The 19,699-nt window shown below is 45.2% G+C and overlaps 1 protein-coding gene across 3 annotated transcripts in view; it reads left to right on the top strand.

Moving 5' to 3' along the window:
* RBM33 (RNA binding motif protein 33) overlaps nucleotides 1-19,699 on the top strand; it is a 145,743-nt gene that overhangs the window by 98,676 nt on the left and 27,368 nt on the right. For all 3 annotated transcript variants that reach the window (XM_069729730.1, XM_069729731.1, XM_069729732.1), the window contains exons 16-17: nucleotides 7,634-7,930; nucleotides 8,055-8,243. In XM_069729730.1, the coding sequence (XP_069585831.1) occupies nucleotides 7,634-7,930; nucleotides 8,055-8,243 (486 nt within the window). The remainder of the gene's footprint in view (nucleotides 1-7,633; nucleotides 7,931-8,054; nucleotides 8,244-19,699) is intronic.

Raw genomic sequence — 19,699 nt, 5'->3', positions numbered from 1 at the left:
AGTTCCTTAGGGGGTCTAGTTTCCAAAATGGTGTCACTTGTGGGGGGTTTTAATGTTTAGGCACATCAGGGGCTCTCCAAACCAACATGGCGTCCCATCTTAATTCCAGTCAATTTTGCATTGAAAAGTCAAATGGTGCTCCTTCCCTTCTGAGCTCTGCTATGCACCCAAAAAGTGGTTTACCCCCACATATGGGGTATCGTCGCACTCAGGACAAATTGCACAACAACTTTTGTGGTCTAATTTCTTCTCTTACCCTTGGGAAAATAAAAAATTGGTGGCGAAAAGATTATTTTTGTGAAAAAATATGATTTTTTATTTTTACGGCTCTGCATTATAAACTTCTGTGAAGCACGTGTTGGGTCAAAGTGCTCACCACACCTCTAGATAAGTTCCTTAAGGGTTCTACTTTCCAAAATGGTGTCACTTGTGGGGATTTCAATGTTTAGGCACATCAGGGGCTCTCCAAACGCAACATGGCATCCCATCTCAATTCCAGTCAATTTTGCATTGAAAAGTAAAATGGCGCTCCTTCCCTTCCGAGCTCTGCCATACGCCCAAACAATGGTTTACACCCATATATGGGGTATCAGCGTACTCAGGACAAATTGGCCAACAATTTTTGAGGTCCAATTTCTTCTCTTACTCTTGGGAAAATAAAAAATTGGGGGCGAAAAGATCATTTTTGTGAAAAAATATGATTTTTTATTTTTACGGCTCTGCATTATAAACTTCTGTGAAGCAATTGGTGGGCCAAAGTGGTCACCACACATCTAGATAAGTTCCTTAGGGTGTCTACTTTCCAAAATGGTGTCACTTGTGGGGGGTTTCAATGTTTAGGCACATGAGGGGCTCTCCAAACGCAACATGGCGTCCCATCTCAATTCCTGTCAATTTTGCATTGAAAAGTCAAATGGCGCTCCTTTCCTTCCGAGCTCTGCCATGCGCCCAAACAGTGGTTTACCCCCACATATGGGGTATCAGCGTACTCAGTACAGATTGTACAACAATGTTTGGCATCCATTTTATCCTGTTACCCTTGGTAAAATAAAACAAATTGGAGCTGAAATAAATTTTGTGTGAAAAAAAGTTAAATATTCATTTTTATTTAAACATTCCAAAAATTCCTGTGAAACCCCTGAAGGGTTAATAAACTTCTTGAATGTGGTTTTGAGAACCTTGAGGGGTGCAGTTTTTAGAATGGTGTCACACTTGGGTATTTTCTATCATATAGACCCCTCAAAATGACATCAAATGAGATGTGGTCCCTAAAAAAAAATGGTGTTGTAGAAATGAGAAATTGCTGGTCAACTTTTAACCCTTATAACTCCCTAACAAAAAAAAATTTTGGTTCCAAAATTGTGCTGATGTAAAGTAGACATGTGGGAAAGGTTACTTATTAAGTATTTTACGTGACATATCTCTCTGATTTAAGGGCATAAAAATTTAAAGTTGGAAAATTGCGAAATTTTCTAAATTTTCGCCAAATTTCCGTTTTTTTTCACAAATAAACGCAAGTTATATCGAATAAATGTTACCACTAAAATGAAGTACAATATGTCACGAGAAAACAATGTCAGAATCGCCAAGATCCGTTGAAGCGTTCCAGAGTTATAACCTCATAAAGAGACAGTGGTCAGAATTGTAAAAATTGGCCCGGTCATTAACGTGCAAACCACCCTTGGGGCTTAAGGGGTTAAAGAATCTGGGAATGTTTAGCTTGCAAAAAAGAAGGCTAAGAGGAGACTTTATAGCAGTCTACAAATATCTGAAGGGCTGTCACAGTGTAGAGGGATCATCATTATTCTCACTTCTCTCATGGAAACACGAGAAGCAATGGGATGAAACTGAAAGGGAGAAGACACAGATTAGATATTAGAAAAAGCTTTTTGACAGTGAGAATGATCAATGAGTGGAACAGGCTTCCACAAGAGGTGGTGAGTTCTCCTTCAATGGAAGTCTTCAAACAGAGGCTGGACAGACATCTGACTGAGGTGGTTTAGTGAATCCTGCATTGAGCAGGGGTTGGACCAGATGACCCTGGAGGTCCCATCCAACTCTTAACATTCTATGATTCTCTGATTTTCTTTATTCCCCAAAATGGATGTCTACCTTAGTCTGGGACTACACAGTGATTTGGCCACGACACAGGTTGTGCAGCCCAAAATCACTGTGCCGCTGCCAAATTGCAGCCTGAAGCCGGTGATTGGGGTCATATTGAGAAACTGAGGGTAGCATGACAAGCAAGTCCCAGAAAATCCAACTGGGTCTGACTTTTTATGACTTGCTTGTCGCAGGACCTTAGGGATTTCTATGTGACCACCAATCTCCGGTGTTGTGATGCAGCAGCACATAGCTACCTATAGTCTCTGGCCCAGACTTAATGGAACTTTGGATTTTTTATTTTCTCCTTGCAAAAATTCTTCTGAAAATTACAATTTGTACAACTTTGAGAAAAGACGCTCATTGTGCTTTTCTGCTCTTCCAGGAAATGTAGGTGAGCATTGATGTTGCCTGTATTCCTGTGTTCTCCCACCTTCTATTTCTTTACACACCGTTTTAGCAAGGGGACTCTTAGCGCCCAGTTGTCAGTTTATTCATACATTTCCAAGAAGGAACAGTTCAATGGAGCCTTGTGAGAAGATGCTCCAGAATTGTCTGTTTAAACAAACACCTTTCCCTTAAAGTCAGGAGACATTGCAGGTTCTCCAGGGAGTTTCTCACCAGTAAATGCGTTTATTGCCCAGATTGTGAAATCTTAACATTTTGCCATTTGTGTAGTAAAAAGTTAACCCTTAAAGGAAATCTGTCACAGACTTTTATCTACATAATCTAAGAGCAGCATAATGTCGAGACGGAGACCCTGATTTCAGTGATGTCACTTACTGGACTGCTCGTTGTAGTTCAGCTACTGTTCCGCTAATTCCAGTGATTTTATCACTAGTAAACCTACCACGTGGTCCAACCACCCCCCACCACTGTTTGGCTGTTTTCTGCCTATGCACAGTGTACACAGGAAGCAGCCAGTCACTGGTGTGGGCGTGGTCATACAGAGCTCAGCAATCAGAGATCTACATCAAGTAAAATGATTTTTAATCAAAACTGCAGCAAGTGACCCAGTAAATTATGTGACACATCGCTATAATCAGGGTCTCTCCCCCTACATCTTGCTGTTCTCAGATGGTATAGGAAATACCTGCTGACAGATTCCTGGAATGGCCTGTGACTTGTGCAGTATGGCGCCACCTGGTGTTCAGAGTGTATAGCAATAAGCCTGCCACCCTAACATGCAGAGTGCTGGTTGGCAGGGAGGCTCAGTCATTCTCCCTACCCGATACATGATTTTCTGTGCACTGACCAGAGCTGATATAAGCTGCTTCTGCGCTGCTTGTCTGGGATGTAGCAGAGCCGGTACGGCAATATATTAGAAGGCACCGAGACTGCTCCTTTTCTATAGACTTGTGAGCCGGTACTATTTCTCTTCATTGCTCCAAACTCCATTGTACAATTATCTATCTGCAGGGAAACACATGTTCTTGATATTTTCCGCTGCCGGATGGTGAAGATAGCTTGCTAGTTATTCCCAAGTGCCAGAGGGGCAAGGTATACGGTGAGAGCCATACAGGGGGCCGTTATGGAGGTTTGGTGGTATAGACAGAAGACTAACAGATGAGTGATGTGACACCCGATGGAGTGGCCGGCTTGGCGAGGATGGAGGCTAGCGGTCTGTAACCACACAGCCTGTCCTGGTTTCATGTTGCCCGTAGTTTAAGCAGCATGGATTAATAGAGAGGAGGGGTCTTCTGAATTCCCCGGAGGGCTGATCTGTCCTGCATCATACAAGACAACTCATTGATTGATGTGTAATGCCTTGTTCCCCCTGTGGAGGCGCTGCAGAGACATTGAACACTTACTGAAGGTGTTCTCCATAAACAGCAGCAGATCATTAGGGGTCCGATCAGGAGGGCACTTTGTGACCATGTTATTGACAAGTCCACGTTCTCAGCCAGCAGTTTACTGAAGTCGAATTGTTTTCCCCAGAAGGTAGTTGTCCCCAGTCCTACATGTCAGGGGGTCGTGAGCTGAGGCACTAGTGTACATGGCTGGCAGGATATAGATACATGTTGCCCCTTGTCATCAGCATGCCTGGAACATTACTGGTCTCACCCCCCCATTTACCCCAATGTGGTGACTTCTCAGCGTATTTTAGCTACATTTCTGCGCCCACTCCCCCTGGCGGTCACTTCGGGATGGGTTCTGTACCGGACGGGGGGAGTCACGTCCTATAATATATTGTCCAGAGACCTCGTGTTGGCAGAGATTCCCCATCTCCCTGGCTGGTTAGGGGACGTGTTTATTGCGAGGCCGCGGCAATGTCAGACCTCATAGAAATCTGTCGTTAGATGTGCGAGATCAGTCGCAGCGGCGCTGACAGCGAGGTATTGGCCTTATCACGGCGGCTGCCCTGGGACAGCGCGGCGGTGTCCTGCTGTGTGTCCTCACAATGTTATCTGTCCTCTCAATATGCACTATCAAATGCCTGTCATGAGCACCGAAATTAATTTAATGTCACCTGAAGACATGCAATTAATCTTTTTCTGAGGTTTTCATAATACCTTTATAGAAAGAGGAGTCTGTTTGGAGGATTTGGATTTTGGGGCTTAGAAGAAGATAAGGGAAATTAATTTTTCATCGGGGTTAATGCCGGCGACAATAGTCTGAGCGCGGCGCTTTGGGAATTTGTCAAGTGTTGTCACTTCAGAATAATGCCGCTTAACGTCTCCTAGTTGTAATCAAGAGATGTGATTTCTGTTGAGAGGGATTAATCAATTTGCGCGGCTCTGGGTGTATGTCGCCAGTATCTCTTCTTGGGGTTCGAGAGGGAAAATAAGATTTGATCTGTCAAATTGCGGGAAACTGACAGCAGCAGCACTTTGTATCCAAACTGAAGGCTCGGCCGCTCTCTTCATCGTAGACGCGCTCCGCTATGAGCTATTGAAAACATCTTTATTTTTCCATCACGCAGACGGCTGAGATTCCTTCAGTGTATGCTGCGCGGAAACCGCTGTCCTTTTCAGTGCCGATCATTTGTCCTTATTTGTGTGCCGCTTACTTGTCACATTTTCCATTTAAAGAGCATTCAGTCTTTAAATAAGTCCTATTTTACGTGTGTATGTAGTTGTATTTTTGTTATAGGGATTTTTGTGAAAATCATTATTATTGACCTTCCCATTGTTGGCAATGACCCGGCTTTCCTGGAGCCCTGAAAAGCCCGTTTTCCAAGTTACCAGCCATATAATATTCCTTCTTGATGAGGCACGTTTGACATTCAGGTTGCCTGGATTTTCTTCTTGTGACTACTTGCTAAGCTTTTTTTTTTCTCTTAAATGCTTTGAAGCAATAAAAAATAAGCCACTTTTTAAAGGGAACATGTGTTTTTTTTTTTTTACATTTCGGGTGTCATCCACCTGTGAGGCACCCCTGCAACATATCCTGTATCACTGACCAATATCCGCTCTTGTATATGTGCACATGTAGATTTTAATTCTATTTTCTCTTGCTTTGTATTGTATAAGCGATCCAATGATTGCAGGCCCATAGATGGATAGATGCTGAAATGGGGGGAAAAAAAAGTTTTAAATTTCAGTCACTGTTTTTGGGTCACTTGGGGAGTCACATTGCATCTTGCAAAGTACTGCAACATGTGGCGAGAAATCTTTGGCAGCGCGACTTGTTACCACCAAAGACAATATGTGGCTGTTGCAAATACGTTTTTTATTTTAATTTAATATGTTTGGTCACCAGGGCTGTCGAGTTTGTGTCCATTTTGCTGCAATCAGAGTTGGCATAAAATGGTGCGACTCCTAAAATATATAATAAATTGGGTTCAGTAGTACAATGTAGGACATGCTGTAAATGTTTTCATAAGAATTTGGGAAAGTTATGAAATGTCCTTTAAATGTCTGCACTGTTCTTGATCTAAGGATCTGGGCTTTTAGTTGAGATGAATCTGTGCTGCACTTTATGTACATGCTCAGTAGTGACCAGGGCTATGGGGTCATAGGTGAGAAGAATCTGTGCTGCACTTTATGTACATGCTCAGTAGTGACCAGGGCTGTGGGGTCATAGGTGAGAAGAATCTGTGCTGCACTTTATGTACATGCTCAGTAGTGACCAGGGCTGTGGGGTCATAGGTGAGATGAATCTGTGCTGCACTTTATTTACATGCTCAGTAGTGACCAGGGCTGTGGAGTCATAGGTGAGAAGAATCTGTGCTGCACTTTATGTACAGGCTCAGTAGTGACCAGGGCTGTGGAGTCATAGGTGAGATAAATCTGTGCTGCACTTTATGTACATGCTCAGTAGTGACCAGGGCTGTGGAGTCAAAGGTGAGATGAATCTGTGCTGCACTTTATGTACAGGCTCAGTAGTGACCAGGGCTGTGGAGTCATAGGTGAGATAAATCTGTGCTGCACTTTATGTACATGCTCAGTAGTGACCAGGGCTGTGGAGTCATAGGTGAGATGAATCTGTGCTGCACTTTATGCACATGCTCAGTAGTGACCAGGGCTGTGGAGTCATAGGTGAGATGAATCTGTGCTGCACTTTATGCACATGCTCAGTAGTGACCAGGGCTGTGGAGTTGGAATTGGAGGTTTGGCTTTCCAGCCCCCCAGCCCTGTTGGTCACACCATGGCTGTACTTACCTTTGGAACAAAGCTACAAGGTAGTTTTTACAGCAAATCCAACATTGTATAAACAAAAAACATGCAAAAGTGTGTCTTTATTTTCCATTTTTAGCACACTTGATTCTTTTGTTCGTTTTTAATTACATTGTATGGTAAATGTATTTTACAAATGCAACTTTTCCCGCTAAACACTATGCCTCCTATGGCTGTCAATGGGAAAATGAAAAAGTGCGGTATTTTGTTTTGAAAGGCCAGCAGGAAAAAATGTTAAATGATATGTAATTTACTCCTCATAGCATAGTATTTAGGGGCGCAGGCATTTCCTAGCCTTTAGTCGTAGGCGCACTGATTTTACAACCAGACACGTTTCTTGCATGGGTTTACACCACCTGACTGGCAGCAATAAATGACGGCTGGTCTGCTCCATGCTTGATGCTCAGCAGTCATTTAATAGCTTTAGACGGGCTGACCACGCTTCAGATGAGCTCAGGACATCATTAGTAGATCGGTCAGTGCACACAGGCTGCCATTGTTCTCGGCAGCGCAGGTCCTGTTTACAAGGGATGATGTGCTGCCGAGAATGATCGTCTTTTAAACAAGTTAAAACCTCATTTCAGTGTTTTGCCCGTTCATCGTGTGATTAGTAGCCTGTGAGATTGTTGGGAAAAGTGTGTTCCTAGAAATTCTCCGACTGACCCGTTGGCCTGCAGATTATCTCAAGGAGAACAATACAAGCGGTAGTAGCGGTCATGCACTATAACCATGTCTACCGACCATCAGTTATCCGGTGCCACCTTCACATTAGACAGTCGGCCGAATTTGTCGATATCGGCACGTTTAGCCGACACTAGTCTAATATATGTGGGGCCTTAAGTTAAGTCGTGTTGTCGGTGTTGATTATGTGTTTAATAAATGCTAATTTTACCTTTAATATCATCTACTAGGGGGAAAATGTATCTCTGCAGGCATCAGAGGGCAGTCCGCTCGTGCAGGTGTCACACCCCAGAGTCCAGCCTCAGCAGAGAATACCACCTCAGCAAAGGCCGCAGTTTCAACAGCGGATTCAACAGAAAACCGGGCCGGTGCGGAAAGTGACACTGGGGCCGGGAAGTGTTCATCAGCAGCAGAATCTGCTGCATCCTCAGCAGTATCAAGCCAAGGCACGTCCGATGTCTTCACTGATGGAGCCCGTGTCCCCCCATGTCTTGAATACTATGCAGAGACAGCATCCACCAAATAAGGTATACGTGGCTGTGTGCCGGGGGAGGTTTACGCTTTGTTTTGCGGCAATAGTAGTAGCTTTTATGTGGATTTTAAGAATTATTTGAGAAGACGAGCTAACGTTGGATCTCGTGCTGTTGGCAGGTCATTATGCGAGGGAGAGGCAGAGGTGTAGGTGGACAGATGGGCCGAGGACGGCTGATGCCAAATAAACAAAATCTCCGTGTAGTGGAGTGCAAGCCTCAGCCCTGCGTCGTGTCAGTTGAAGGGCTTTCTTCATCAACCACTGATCACCAATTGAAAAATTTGCTGATGTCGGTGGGACCCATTCAGGTAGGTCAACCTTGGAGCTAGCCTTTGTCTGGAAGAAATGTCTAACTCTGCACAGATCTTCACTTTTCTCCTCCTGGAAAGGTAACAATACATAGATTACAAAATGAAATAAAGACCTGGCACGTGTAGAAGGTAAAGATGGGGTGTTAGATTATCACTGTGAGACCGCATTACTGTGCTGACGTGATGGGGGATTGTGACATGGCTCATTGGTCCCTACTTGGGCTGTGTCATTTTTACTATTAGAATTATAGTGTTCTTTGATTTCATGCATTAAATAAAGGTCCCTCCACAAATTAGATATTGCTAGAGACTGGGAGCATATGTGCGCACGGAGCAGATAGACCATGGATTTTTGGGGGTCAGTGGTGTTTGTTCACAACACTTTAGATTCAGGATTTTGCAGTGTTTTAGCACAGTGGCCAGGTGAGGTTACTTTACTATTAGTTCATTAAAAAATAACTGCCAGCTCAGCAAGTCCAGCTCGGTGTGTCAGAGTGGTCTCACTCTCAAAAATATCACATAATTTTAACCTTCGTCCGGCTGAGTAGGTACAATTGTAACTATTCCGTTTTAAAATTGCAATAACTTTTTTTTTTCGAAAAGCGGTAGAGGGCTGAAATTTCGTGACATCTCTGCAGTTTTGGTCCAGAATATATTGGCCAAATTTCAATAAAATATATATGAAGGTACAATTGTACCTCTGCAGCCTGTTAACGTTGTAAAATTATGCAGCCTGACAAAGGTTAAACACCTAAACAAATATATTCTTCAAATAGAAATATTATCCAATAAAGTGCAGAAATACAATCCAGTAAGGATATACAGTTGCCCCCTTCCGAATTTCCTATTCTTTTGCATGTTTGTCACACGTAAATGTTTCCGATCGCCAAACAGATTTCAAAATTAAACAAAATAACACCAAGGAAACACAAAATTCAGTGTTTAAATGAAGGTCTTTATTAGTCAATAAGAAATCCAAACCTACAGGGCCCTGTGTGAAAAAGTGGTTGACCCCTAAACCTAATAACTGGTTAGGCCATCAACGATTTTCTGCATATCCTTACTAGATTGTATTTTTTGCACTTTATTTGATAATATTTCTATTTGAAGAATTCGTTTGTTGTCTGTTTTTAATTCCTATGCCTTTTAGACCATTTTTTCCAAGAAACTTAGGCTATCCCACATTGCATCAGTGTCACGCCCTTTTCACCTAAACCATGCCCCTTTGTCAAATCAGGCACAAAGTGTCTAAAACTTCAGGATGACACAGACACCAGAATTTGGGAGCATTTAGAATAGTAAATTTGCCGTCCTGAGACCAATGATACATGGGGAATGAAGCTGGTCTGCAGTGCTGATACATGTGGGCATTTACTTATTTAGCCCTTATCTGTTACCCAGCTTCACTGCAAATAATTTATTTTGCATGTTACTAAAGGTACCGTCACATTAAGGCTTCTTTCACACTAGCGTCGGAGATTCCGACGCTAGCGTTTGCTGCATTGCACAATGGAGGCAGCGGATGCATTTTTCCGGCGCATCCGCTGCCCCATTGTAAGGTGGGGGCGGAGTTCCGGCCGCGCATGCGCGGGCGGAAAAAGCGGTCCGTCGGGAGAAAAAAACGTTACATGTAGGTTTTTTTTCTCCCGACGGTCCGCCAAAGCACGACGCATTCGTCGCAAGACAGATGTGAAGTGTGCAAATCCGTCGCAAATGCGTCGTCAATAGAAGTGTATGGGGAAAAAACGCATCCTGCAAGCACTTTTGCAGGATGCGTTTTTTCTGCAAAACGACGCATTGTGACGGATTTTAAAAAAAAACGCTAGTGTGAAAGTACCCTAAGCGACGCTGCAGCGATCTAGACAACGATGCCGATCGCTGCAGCGTCGCTGGAGAGCTGTCACACAGACATCTCTCCAGCGACCAACGATGACGAAGTCCCCGGGTTACCAGGGTAAACATCGGGTTACTAAGTGCAGGGCCGCTCTTAGTAACCCGATGTTTACCCTGGTTACCATTGTAATGTAAAAAAAACACCATACATTCCGGTGCCTGTCGCGTCCCCCGGCGTCCGCTTCCCTGCACTCCTCCTGCATCCTGTGTAAACGCCGGCCGTAAAGCAGAGCGGTGACGTCACCGCTGTGCTCTGCTTTACGGCCGGCCGGCGCTGACACAAGGATGCAGGAGAAGTGCAGGGAAGCGGACGCCGGGGGACGCGACAGGCACCGGAATGTAAGTATGTAGTGTATTTTTTTTTTTTTTTTTTTACAATGGTAACCAGGGTAAATATAGGGTTACTGAGCGCGGCCCTGCGCTTAGTAACCCGATGTTTCCCCTGGTTACAAGTGAAGACATCGCTGGATCGGCGTCACACACGCCGATTCAGCAATGTCAGCGGGTGATCCAGCGACGAAATAAAGTTCTGGCCTTCTAGCTCCAACCAGCGATGTCACAGCGGGATCCTGATCGCTGCTGCGTGTCAAACACAACGATATCGCTATCCAGGACGCTGCAACGTCACGGATCGCTATCGTTATCGTTCTAAAGTCACTTAGTGTGAAGGTACCTTTACTACGTTGGAGGCCTAAAGAATGAAGTGACATTTAAGTGGCTAATCTGCAGCAGTAAGAGCTGGCTTTGATTGCTGTAGTTTCAGGCAGCTGCCAGCTGTATAACACAGCCAGCAGCTGCCAGCTACAGAGAGGGCTCAGTGCCAGCTGCAGATGTCTAGGGGAAAAAGGAATGGCATTTTGGATTACCACATAATTTCTACCATATTCCCCCTGAAAAAAGCTGCCAATGGAATTGGGAAGAGATCTACTCCATTTCCTTCATTGAAATAGGCATGAACATTTATCCACGTTTATGCTCTTTCTGAAATGTGATGTATGCAAACAGCTCATGAGTGGAGCTCGCTCCATAGACAGCAGGTACTGGCTGTGTTGTATAGCTGACCCCTGCCTATATCTGCAGAGATCAGAGATACCTCTTTTGCTGTAGTTTAGCCACTTAAATGCCACTAAAGTATTGTTGGCCAAGTGATGACGGGCCAGAGTTTCCAATGGTGACTGGAAAATTGAGTGGGGTCATGTAGATCTTGTCACTGCTTCCCGTTTGTCACAGATGACATCGAAGAGATCACAAAGATCCCACAAGTGCCATCAGTTGTAAGGGCAACGCAACTCCGCTGCCTCCAGTCATCAGGACAACTACAAAATTGGCTGACGAGTGATGGTCGAGGCAGTGGCTGCTTCCACTACCAAACCGGTTATTGAGGAACTTACAGTGGGCATATTGTAGTGTATGACTTTAAGGGTGTGGTTTACAGCGCAAGAGGAACAAAGCTATTACATTTTATATATACTAATATATATATATATATATATATATATATATATATATATATATATATATATATATATATATATATATACACCGTATATACTCGAATATAAGCCGAGATTTTCAGCCCAAATTTTTGGGCTGAAAGTGCCCCTTTCGGCTTATACTCGAGTCACGGTAGCAGTGGGGTCGGCGGGTGAGGGCGCTGAGGCATACTCACCTAGTCCCAGCCATCCTCGCGCTGTCCCTGCCGTCCCACGGTCTTCTGTGCTGCAGCTTCTTCCCCTCTTCAGCGGTCACGTGGGACCGCTCATTAGAGAAATGAATAGGCGGCTCCACCTCCCATAGGGGTGGAGCCGCCTATTCATTTCTCTAATCAGCGGTAACGGTGACCGCTGATAGAGAAAGAAGCTGCAGCACCGAAGACAGCTGTGACAGGCGGGGACAGCGCGAGGATCGCTGGGACTAGGTGAGTATGTCATATTCACCTGTCCACGTTCCAGCCGCCGGGCGCCGCTCCATCTTCCCGGCGTCTGCGCTCTGACTGTTCAGGTCAGAGGGCGCGATGACGCACATAGTGTGCGCGGCGCCCTCTGCCTGATCAGTCAGAGCAGAGACGCCGGGAAGATGGAGGCGCCGGGACCGGACGCTGGGAGCTGCAATCAAGAGAGGTGAGTTTGCCTTTTTTCTTTTTTATTGCAGCAGCAGCGGCCATGGCACAGATTTATGTGGAGCATCTATGGGGATATGTGAACGCTGCAGAGCACTATATGGGGCACAGCCAAGGGGGAGATATGAACGCTGCAGAGCACTATATGGGGCACAGCCAAGGGGGAGATATGAACGCTGCAGAGCACTATATGGGGCACAGCCAAGGGGGAGATATGAACGCTGCAGAGCACTGTATGGGGCACAGCCAAGGGGGAGATATGAACAGTGCAGAGCACTGTATGGGGCACAGCCAAGGGGGAGATATGAACGCTGCAGAGCACTGTATGGGGCACAGCCAAGGGGGAGATATGAACGCTGCAGAGCACTGTATGGGGCACAGCCAAGGGGGAGATATGAACAGTGCAGAGCACTGTATGGGGCACAGCCAAGGGGGAGATATGAACGGTGCAGAGCACTGTATGGGGCACAGCCAAGGGGGAGATATGAACGCTGCAGAGCACTATATGGGGCACAGCCAAGGGGGAGATATGAACGCTGCAGAGCACTATATGGGGCATATGAACCGTGCAGAGCACTGTATGGGGCACAGCCAAGGGGGAGATATGAACGCTGCAGAGCAATATATGGGGCACAGCCAAGGGGGAGATATGAACGGTGCAGAGCACTATATGGGGCACAGCCAAGGGGGAGATATGAACGCTGCAGAGCACTATATGGGGCACAGCTATGGGGAATATGAACAGTGCAGAGCACTATATGGGGCACAGCTATGGGGAGATATGAACAGTGCAGAGCACTATATGGGGCACAGCCAAGGGGGAATATGAACGGTGCAGAGCACTATATGGCACAGCTATGGGGAAATAATAATCTATTTTTATTTTTGAAATTCACCGGTAAATGCTGCATTTCCACCCTAGGCTTATACTCGAGTCAATAGGTTTTCCCAGTTTTTTGTGGCAAAATTAGGGGGGTCGGCTTATACTCGGGTCGGCCGTTCTGTCATGTGCTGCTGCCATCCTGCGCCCGTTCTGTCATGTGCTGCTCCCATCCTGCGCCCGTTCTGTCATGTGCTGCTGCCATCCTGCGCCCCCGTTCTGTCATGCGCTGCTGCCATCCTGCGCCCGTTCTGTCATGTGCTGCTCCCATCCTGCGCCCGTTCTGTCATGTGCTGCTGCCATCCTGCGCCCGTTCTGTCATGCGCTGCTCCCATCCTGCGCCCCCGTTATGTCATGCGCTGCTGCCATCCTGCACCCGTTCTGTCATGTGCTGCTGCCATCCTGCGCCCGTTCTGTCATGTGCTGCTGCCATCCTGCGCCCGTTCTGTCATGTGCTGCTGCCATCCTGCGCCCGTTCTGTCATGTGCTGCTGCCATCCTGCGCCCGTTCTGTCATGTGATGCTGCCATCCTGCGCCCGTTCTGTCATGTGCTGCTGCCATCCTGCGCCCGTTCTGTCATGTGCTGCTGCCATCCTGCGCCCGTTCTGTCATGCGCTGCTGCCATCCTGTGCCCGTTCTGTCATGTGCTGCTGCCATCCTGCGCCCGTTCTGTCATGTGCTGCTCCCATCCTGCGCCACTATTGTATTATATGCCCCCCATAAGACGCTCCAGTGTGTATGCCCCCGTATGCTGCTGCCATATAAAAAAAAATAAATACCATACTCACCTATCGTCCGGCTCCACTGCAGGTGTGTCTTCAAGAAAATGGCGCCGGAAAGCGCGGACTGCGCAGGCACCGATTCCGGCAGCAGGAATCGGCGCCTGCGCAGTCCGCGCTCTCCGGCGCCATTTTCTTGAAGACACACCTGCAGTGGAGCCGGAGTGTGTCTTCAAGAAAATGGCACCGGAAAGCGCGGACTGCGCAGGCGCCGATTCCGGCAGCAGTCCGAGCTTTCCGGCGCCATTTTCTTGAACACACACTCCGGCTCCTCTGCCTGTGACTGGACTCTGTCACAGCAGAGGAGCCGGGAGACGGAGCCGCACGCAGCGCTGGAACGGAGGACAGGTGAATATACTTACCCTCCCTCCTGGCGCGTCCACGGTCCCTGACTCTCCGGTGGAGATCGCGGTGTGCGTTCAGTGCTTACGCATACCGCGATCTCCTGGGAGCGTCACTCTGTGGGGGCCAGACTGCGCCGGCGCTTGCGCCTGCGCAGTCTATAAAGGCTTCGAACAGAGTGACGCTCCCAGCGTTATATTATAGATAGATATATATATATATATATATATATATATATATATATATATATATATATATATATATATATATATATATATATATATTTCAAAAGTAGGCAGTGTTTTGTTTTTGTTTGCTTTTTTAATATACAAAAGTTATATAAAACGTGAGCAAAACTATGAGATTCCCAATTTTCAGGATATCTTTGCCCCTGGAGGTTACAGACGGTAGATATCGTCGTCATGTTTCCTGACGCTATTTTACCTTTCGATAATGAGGAAATATGGCGTGTATAGCATAATCTATCGGTGTTACCCAACTCCAGTCCTCAATAGCCACCAACAGGTCAGGTTTTCAGGATTTCCTTAGCATTGCTCAGCTGATAATTGCAGAACCTGCACAGGCAAGTCCATCACCTGGGCAATACTAAGGAAATCCTGAAAGCATGACCTGTTGGTGGCTCTTGAGGACTGGAGTTGGGGAACAGTGATCTCTCGGAATGTTTAGTTGTAGGGGTTCCAACGTTTTCTTCCAAACACGTCAAGTGGAGTTGATACCAAAAAGTTCTATGTTGGTCTCTTCTGACCACATGACCTTCTCCCATGCCTCCTCTGAATCGTCCAGATGGTCATTGGCGAACTTGTAACGGTCCTGTTGTGAGCAGGGGGACCTTGTGTGCCCTGCAGGATTTTAATCCATGACAGCATAGTGTGTTACTAACGGTAATGTTTGAGACTGTGGTCCCACCTCTCGTCAGGTCATTGATCAGGTTCTCCTGTGTAGATCTAGGCTGATTCCTGACATTTCTCAATCATCCTGACTAGTGATGAGCGAGTATATTTGTTGCTCGGGTGACCTCCAAGTATTTGTTAGTGTTCGTAGATTTAATTTTCATCTCGGCAGCTGAATGATTTACAGCTGCTAATAGACAGCTTGATTACATGTGGGGATTCCCTAGCAACCAGGCAACACCCACATGTACTCAGCCTGGCTAGTAGCTGTAAATCATTCAGCTGTCGCGATGAAAACTAAATCTACAAACACTAACAAATACTCAGAGGTCACCCGAGGGTGCTCAGGAAAACCTGAGCAACGAGTACACTCGCTTATCTAATCCTGAAGGTGAGATCCTGCATGGAGCCCCAGACCGAGGAACATTGACAGTCATCTTGTTTCTTCCATTTTCTAATAATTTTGCCAATAGTTGTTGCCTTCTCATCAAGCTGCTTGCCTATTGTCCTCTAGCCATCCCAGCCTTGTGCAGGTCTACACTTTTGTCCTTGGTGTCCTAAGACAGCTCTTTGGTTTTGGCCACAGTGGAGAGGTTAGAGTGTGATTGTGTGGACAGGTGTCTACAGTAACAAGTTCAAACAGGTGTAATTAATACAGGTAATGACTGCAGAGTAGGAGGCTTCTTAAATAACAGGTCTATGAGAACCAGAATTCTTGCCGGTTGGTTGGTGATCAAATACTTATTCTGCACAATGAAATGCCATTTAATTATTTAAAATCGTGCAATGTGATTTTCTGTTTTTTTTATTTTTAGATTCTGTGTCTCACAGTTGGACTGTACCTACGATAAAAATGACCGATCTCTCTCTTTCTCACTCTCACTCTCTCTCTCTCTCTCTCTCTCTCTTATAATATATTCGGAAACAAACGTATGAATCACCTTCCCTTTTCTCATTCTGCAAAACATTTTTATTTAGAGTACAAGATGCAGTTTTTAAGAAGAACATTTTTTGCTAAAAAGTGTGTGCATCTTAGGCTATGTGCAAACAGTGTGTTTTTTATGCGTTTTCGTGGTGTTTTTTCCCACGCAGAAATGGGCCAACAAGGCTATGGAATCCTTATGCAAGCTTATTCAATGACAATCCTGAAGTGTTGTGCACTTGATCAGTAAATTTCCGTGCATATTTTCAGTGCATTTTTTTCTGCAGCGTGTCAATTCTTTTTGCGTTTCTTAAGCGTTTCTGCACCCACTGACTTCAATTGAGTCAGTCAAATCCACAGCAAAAACCCAGGTATAAAAATGTTTGCAGATTCGCTGAGTTTTTGTTTTGCGTTTTACCGGCTTCCTTTGGTGTTTCCCATGCTGTCACCTGTGTGAAGCGTGGGAAACACCCGCGTGGAGGTTCTTATTGGCGGTAATGCTACCGCTGGTAAGACTGTCTGTCAGCGCTGCGGGATCATGCAGATGTCAGCATGATCTCGCAGCTGACCGTCACCCGCAGCGGTGACCTGTGGTAAAAAGCTTACCGCAGGTCAGCAGGTGTGGGCGATGAGACTACTGCTCCCATCGGGCTACATCTGCTGTCATCTGCCGGCGCTTGTACTGTTTTTTTTTTGGGGGGGGGGGGGGGGGTTTAAGAAGTAAAATTACATACGTATTCAAATAAAAATAAAAACCCATTACACTCGCCTAACACCAAATCCCCGATGCTCTCGTCTCTTAGAACTAATGTAAAATAATAAACCAACATATGCTCCCTGTCCGCCGTAGTCCACGTAATGCCGATGGATTGGACATGGGCTGCACCTGTTGTCTTCGACAGGAAATATGACATCTTCTTTCACCCTTTCTCTGACCACAGGCTGCCCTGGGTCCATGGGGGGTGGCAGCACTTCAGGATGCCTCATATGCCGAATTCTATCCCATCCAAGCCACTTTTAAAGATTTTATTTTTTTTTCCATTGAAGCCAGACAACCTATTTAGCTCCTGATGACTGTTTTATTTGTATCAGTGTGAGAGTCTTTCTGGGGAGGACACCCACATAAAGCACTGCTATTTCAATTGAACTTTGCTGAAGCGCGTTAATGCTGTAGATCTTCTATAGGTGCTTGTAGCACATGTTGTCCTCTTCTGTACCTTCCGGTGGATCTATAGCACATTCCAGTGGCTATGTGTTGTCAAGAGCTGCTGGTTAAAGCAGTATGACATGGTGACCACAGGTTTTCTGGAACCTTTCTGATACTTTTTTGGCTATTCTGTGGATAAACCACAACTGATTTTACTACTATGTAAAAATAAAAACTTATTAATCTGAAGGGTAATCGTATTAGAACGTTGCCCTGCCTCTGTACTGAAAACATGGATATTGGGGATAAAAGTGAACTTTGCTTTGTGCTACAAGTGATGCGTTACGGCCGCAGCTTCCGCTCTCGGCACTTAGAGGAGTGGCTGTAAGTGCTCAGCGCTTTGGCTGACAGCCGATGCAGCAATGCAGAGCCAGTTGTTGATATGGGGTAAATTTGGAGGTTAAAGCATTTGGGGACATGACCGGTTCCCTTTATGTATCTTCTCACCTTCGCCTCCTTCGCCTGCTGTATGTGTGCCGCACTCGTTCTCGTGTAGATCAGTAATGCCATCTGTATACTTTCTCAGCACGTGCTCTTGGAACCGGAGAGGCAGATTATCCTACCGTAAGTGTTGTAAATTGGGGTGAAGGTTATCAGGTTTCCTTATTACTTTGTTATGAAACTAGTTTATAAAGTCTAGACCCATGGTGACTACTTTGGTGTATTTGGAGGTGGTCTTGAACTTCTCTTAATACAGTAACGCTAAGGATTCCTCTGTTGATGAACCACATTTCAGTCTGTAATTACAGAACAGTCTACGGCAGCAAATATTAATTATCACAAAATATTTATCTAATTTGTGACCGTTGTGCCAGGAGAGTTGTATTCTACATAATAGCACTGGTTCACTGCTCCCAACAGATGAAGTTTTGTGTGGAGGCTTCTTTGAAGAGTAACCAAGGGTCTAGATTTTGCCTGTAAGCCCCCTTGTTAAAGGGACACTTAAACAAAAACTAAAGAACTTCTCAAAGTGAATCTGTCACTAGGATCAACCCTCAGATGTCTATATGGGCATGCAGGTCATAGGAATCTGAATAAATTGATACCTTGATATCTGAGATCCGTTAAAGATCTGGAGGCAGATTCTCAGGAGATCTATGTCCGGCCCATAAATCTTAGCTACTTTACATATTAAGAATAATGTGGATTTCCCTGGAACAAGACATCGGATCATAGATATCAAGGTGCCATTTTATTAACTTTCTATGACTTACATGCCCATATAGGCAGTTAGGATGACTGATCCTGACAGATTCCCTTCAATATAATCTACTTGTCAATCTGATGTCACAGCCACCAATAAAAGTTCAGGTTTTGCCAAGAAGCTACATCCCACCCTTTGGTCCTAGTGCGGGATATTCAAGGTGGGCTAAAGCGGAGATCTCGCACAACATTTTTCAGTGTTTAGTGGCATTTTTTTTCATTTTGTCATATTTTGCATGCAAAAAAAACTCAAGACTATACCATATTATTGAACAGTCTACATAAATATCATGTTTGTTGTGTCTTCCCCCACCCCTCCCAAGAAAAAGAAAAAGCAGCATGCTTCGGGCGTGTAGATTTGTTTCTATTTTTCCCAAATGATGGTGGAGGCGCGGTGCAATCTAAACTTTTCTTTGGTAGACTTGATTTTGGCTTTTGTTTTCTAACTTAAATTCTAGTGTTAGGTGTCCCTTTAATATTTTATCCCAACTTTTACTTAAGTTGTAAGTTCTACCTGTAAAATATTAAGTTTGTCACTGGTCTTCTCTAGTTCACACACTTTCTTTAATATACGCTGCTCAAATGGAATCTGTTGCTTGATTCTTACTGCCAAAATCGCGGGCACCATGAATCACATCCAGGCAGCACGACTACAGCCAAATATATTTTAACTCCAGCGTTTCAAAAGAAACTCCCGTAGTGCATTTCGGGGACTATATGGAGAGACCAGACTAGTCCTCTGCTACCCCACTGTGCTCTAGGTTCTAAACACATCTCTCCCTATTTGCACATATGGGACACCTCTGTCAATCTCCTTTAGCGGTTTTGGGAAAAGCCAACAGAGGGTGGCGCACATCTAGTCTTGTCTCTGCTTATGGTCCCTGAACAGATCTTCCTACTACATTTTCTTTTAAACCCTGGATCGTTTCAGAGAATAATATATCTGGCTGCAGTCGTGCTGCCTGGATCTTGCTCCTTCTGCCCGTGGTTTGGGCAGTATGAATCAAGTGACAGGTTCCCTTTTCAGGGAACACTTAAATCACACATCCGATCTTGAAAAAGATTCAAGCTGAAAAATCTTCACTCATTTTAATGGTGTAATTATTTAAGATCTTAATGATGTATCAAGAGTCCATGGAAACCAAAATAATCAACCAGATGAGGGCTGGATTCTAATTCACCCAAGAATCAAAGTAA

Source organism: Ranitomeya imitator, chromosome 6 (assembly GCF_032444005.1).
Source record: "Ranitomeya imitator isolate aRanImi1 chromosome 6, aRanImi1.pri, whole genome shotgun sequence".
NCBI lineage: Eukaryota > Metazoa > Chordata > Amphibia > Anura > Dendrobatidae > Ranitomeya > Ranitomeya imitator.
Note: the sequence above shows the minus strand (reverse complement) of the source record. Positions and strands in the feature narration are given on the sequence as shown.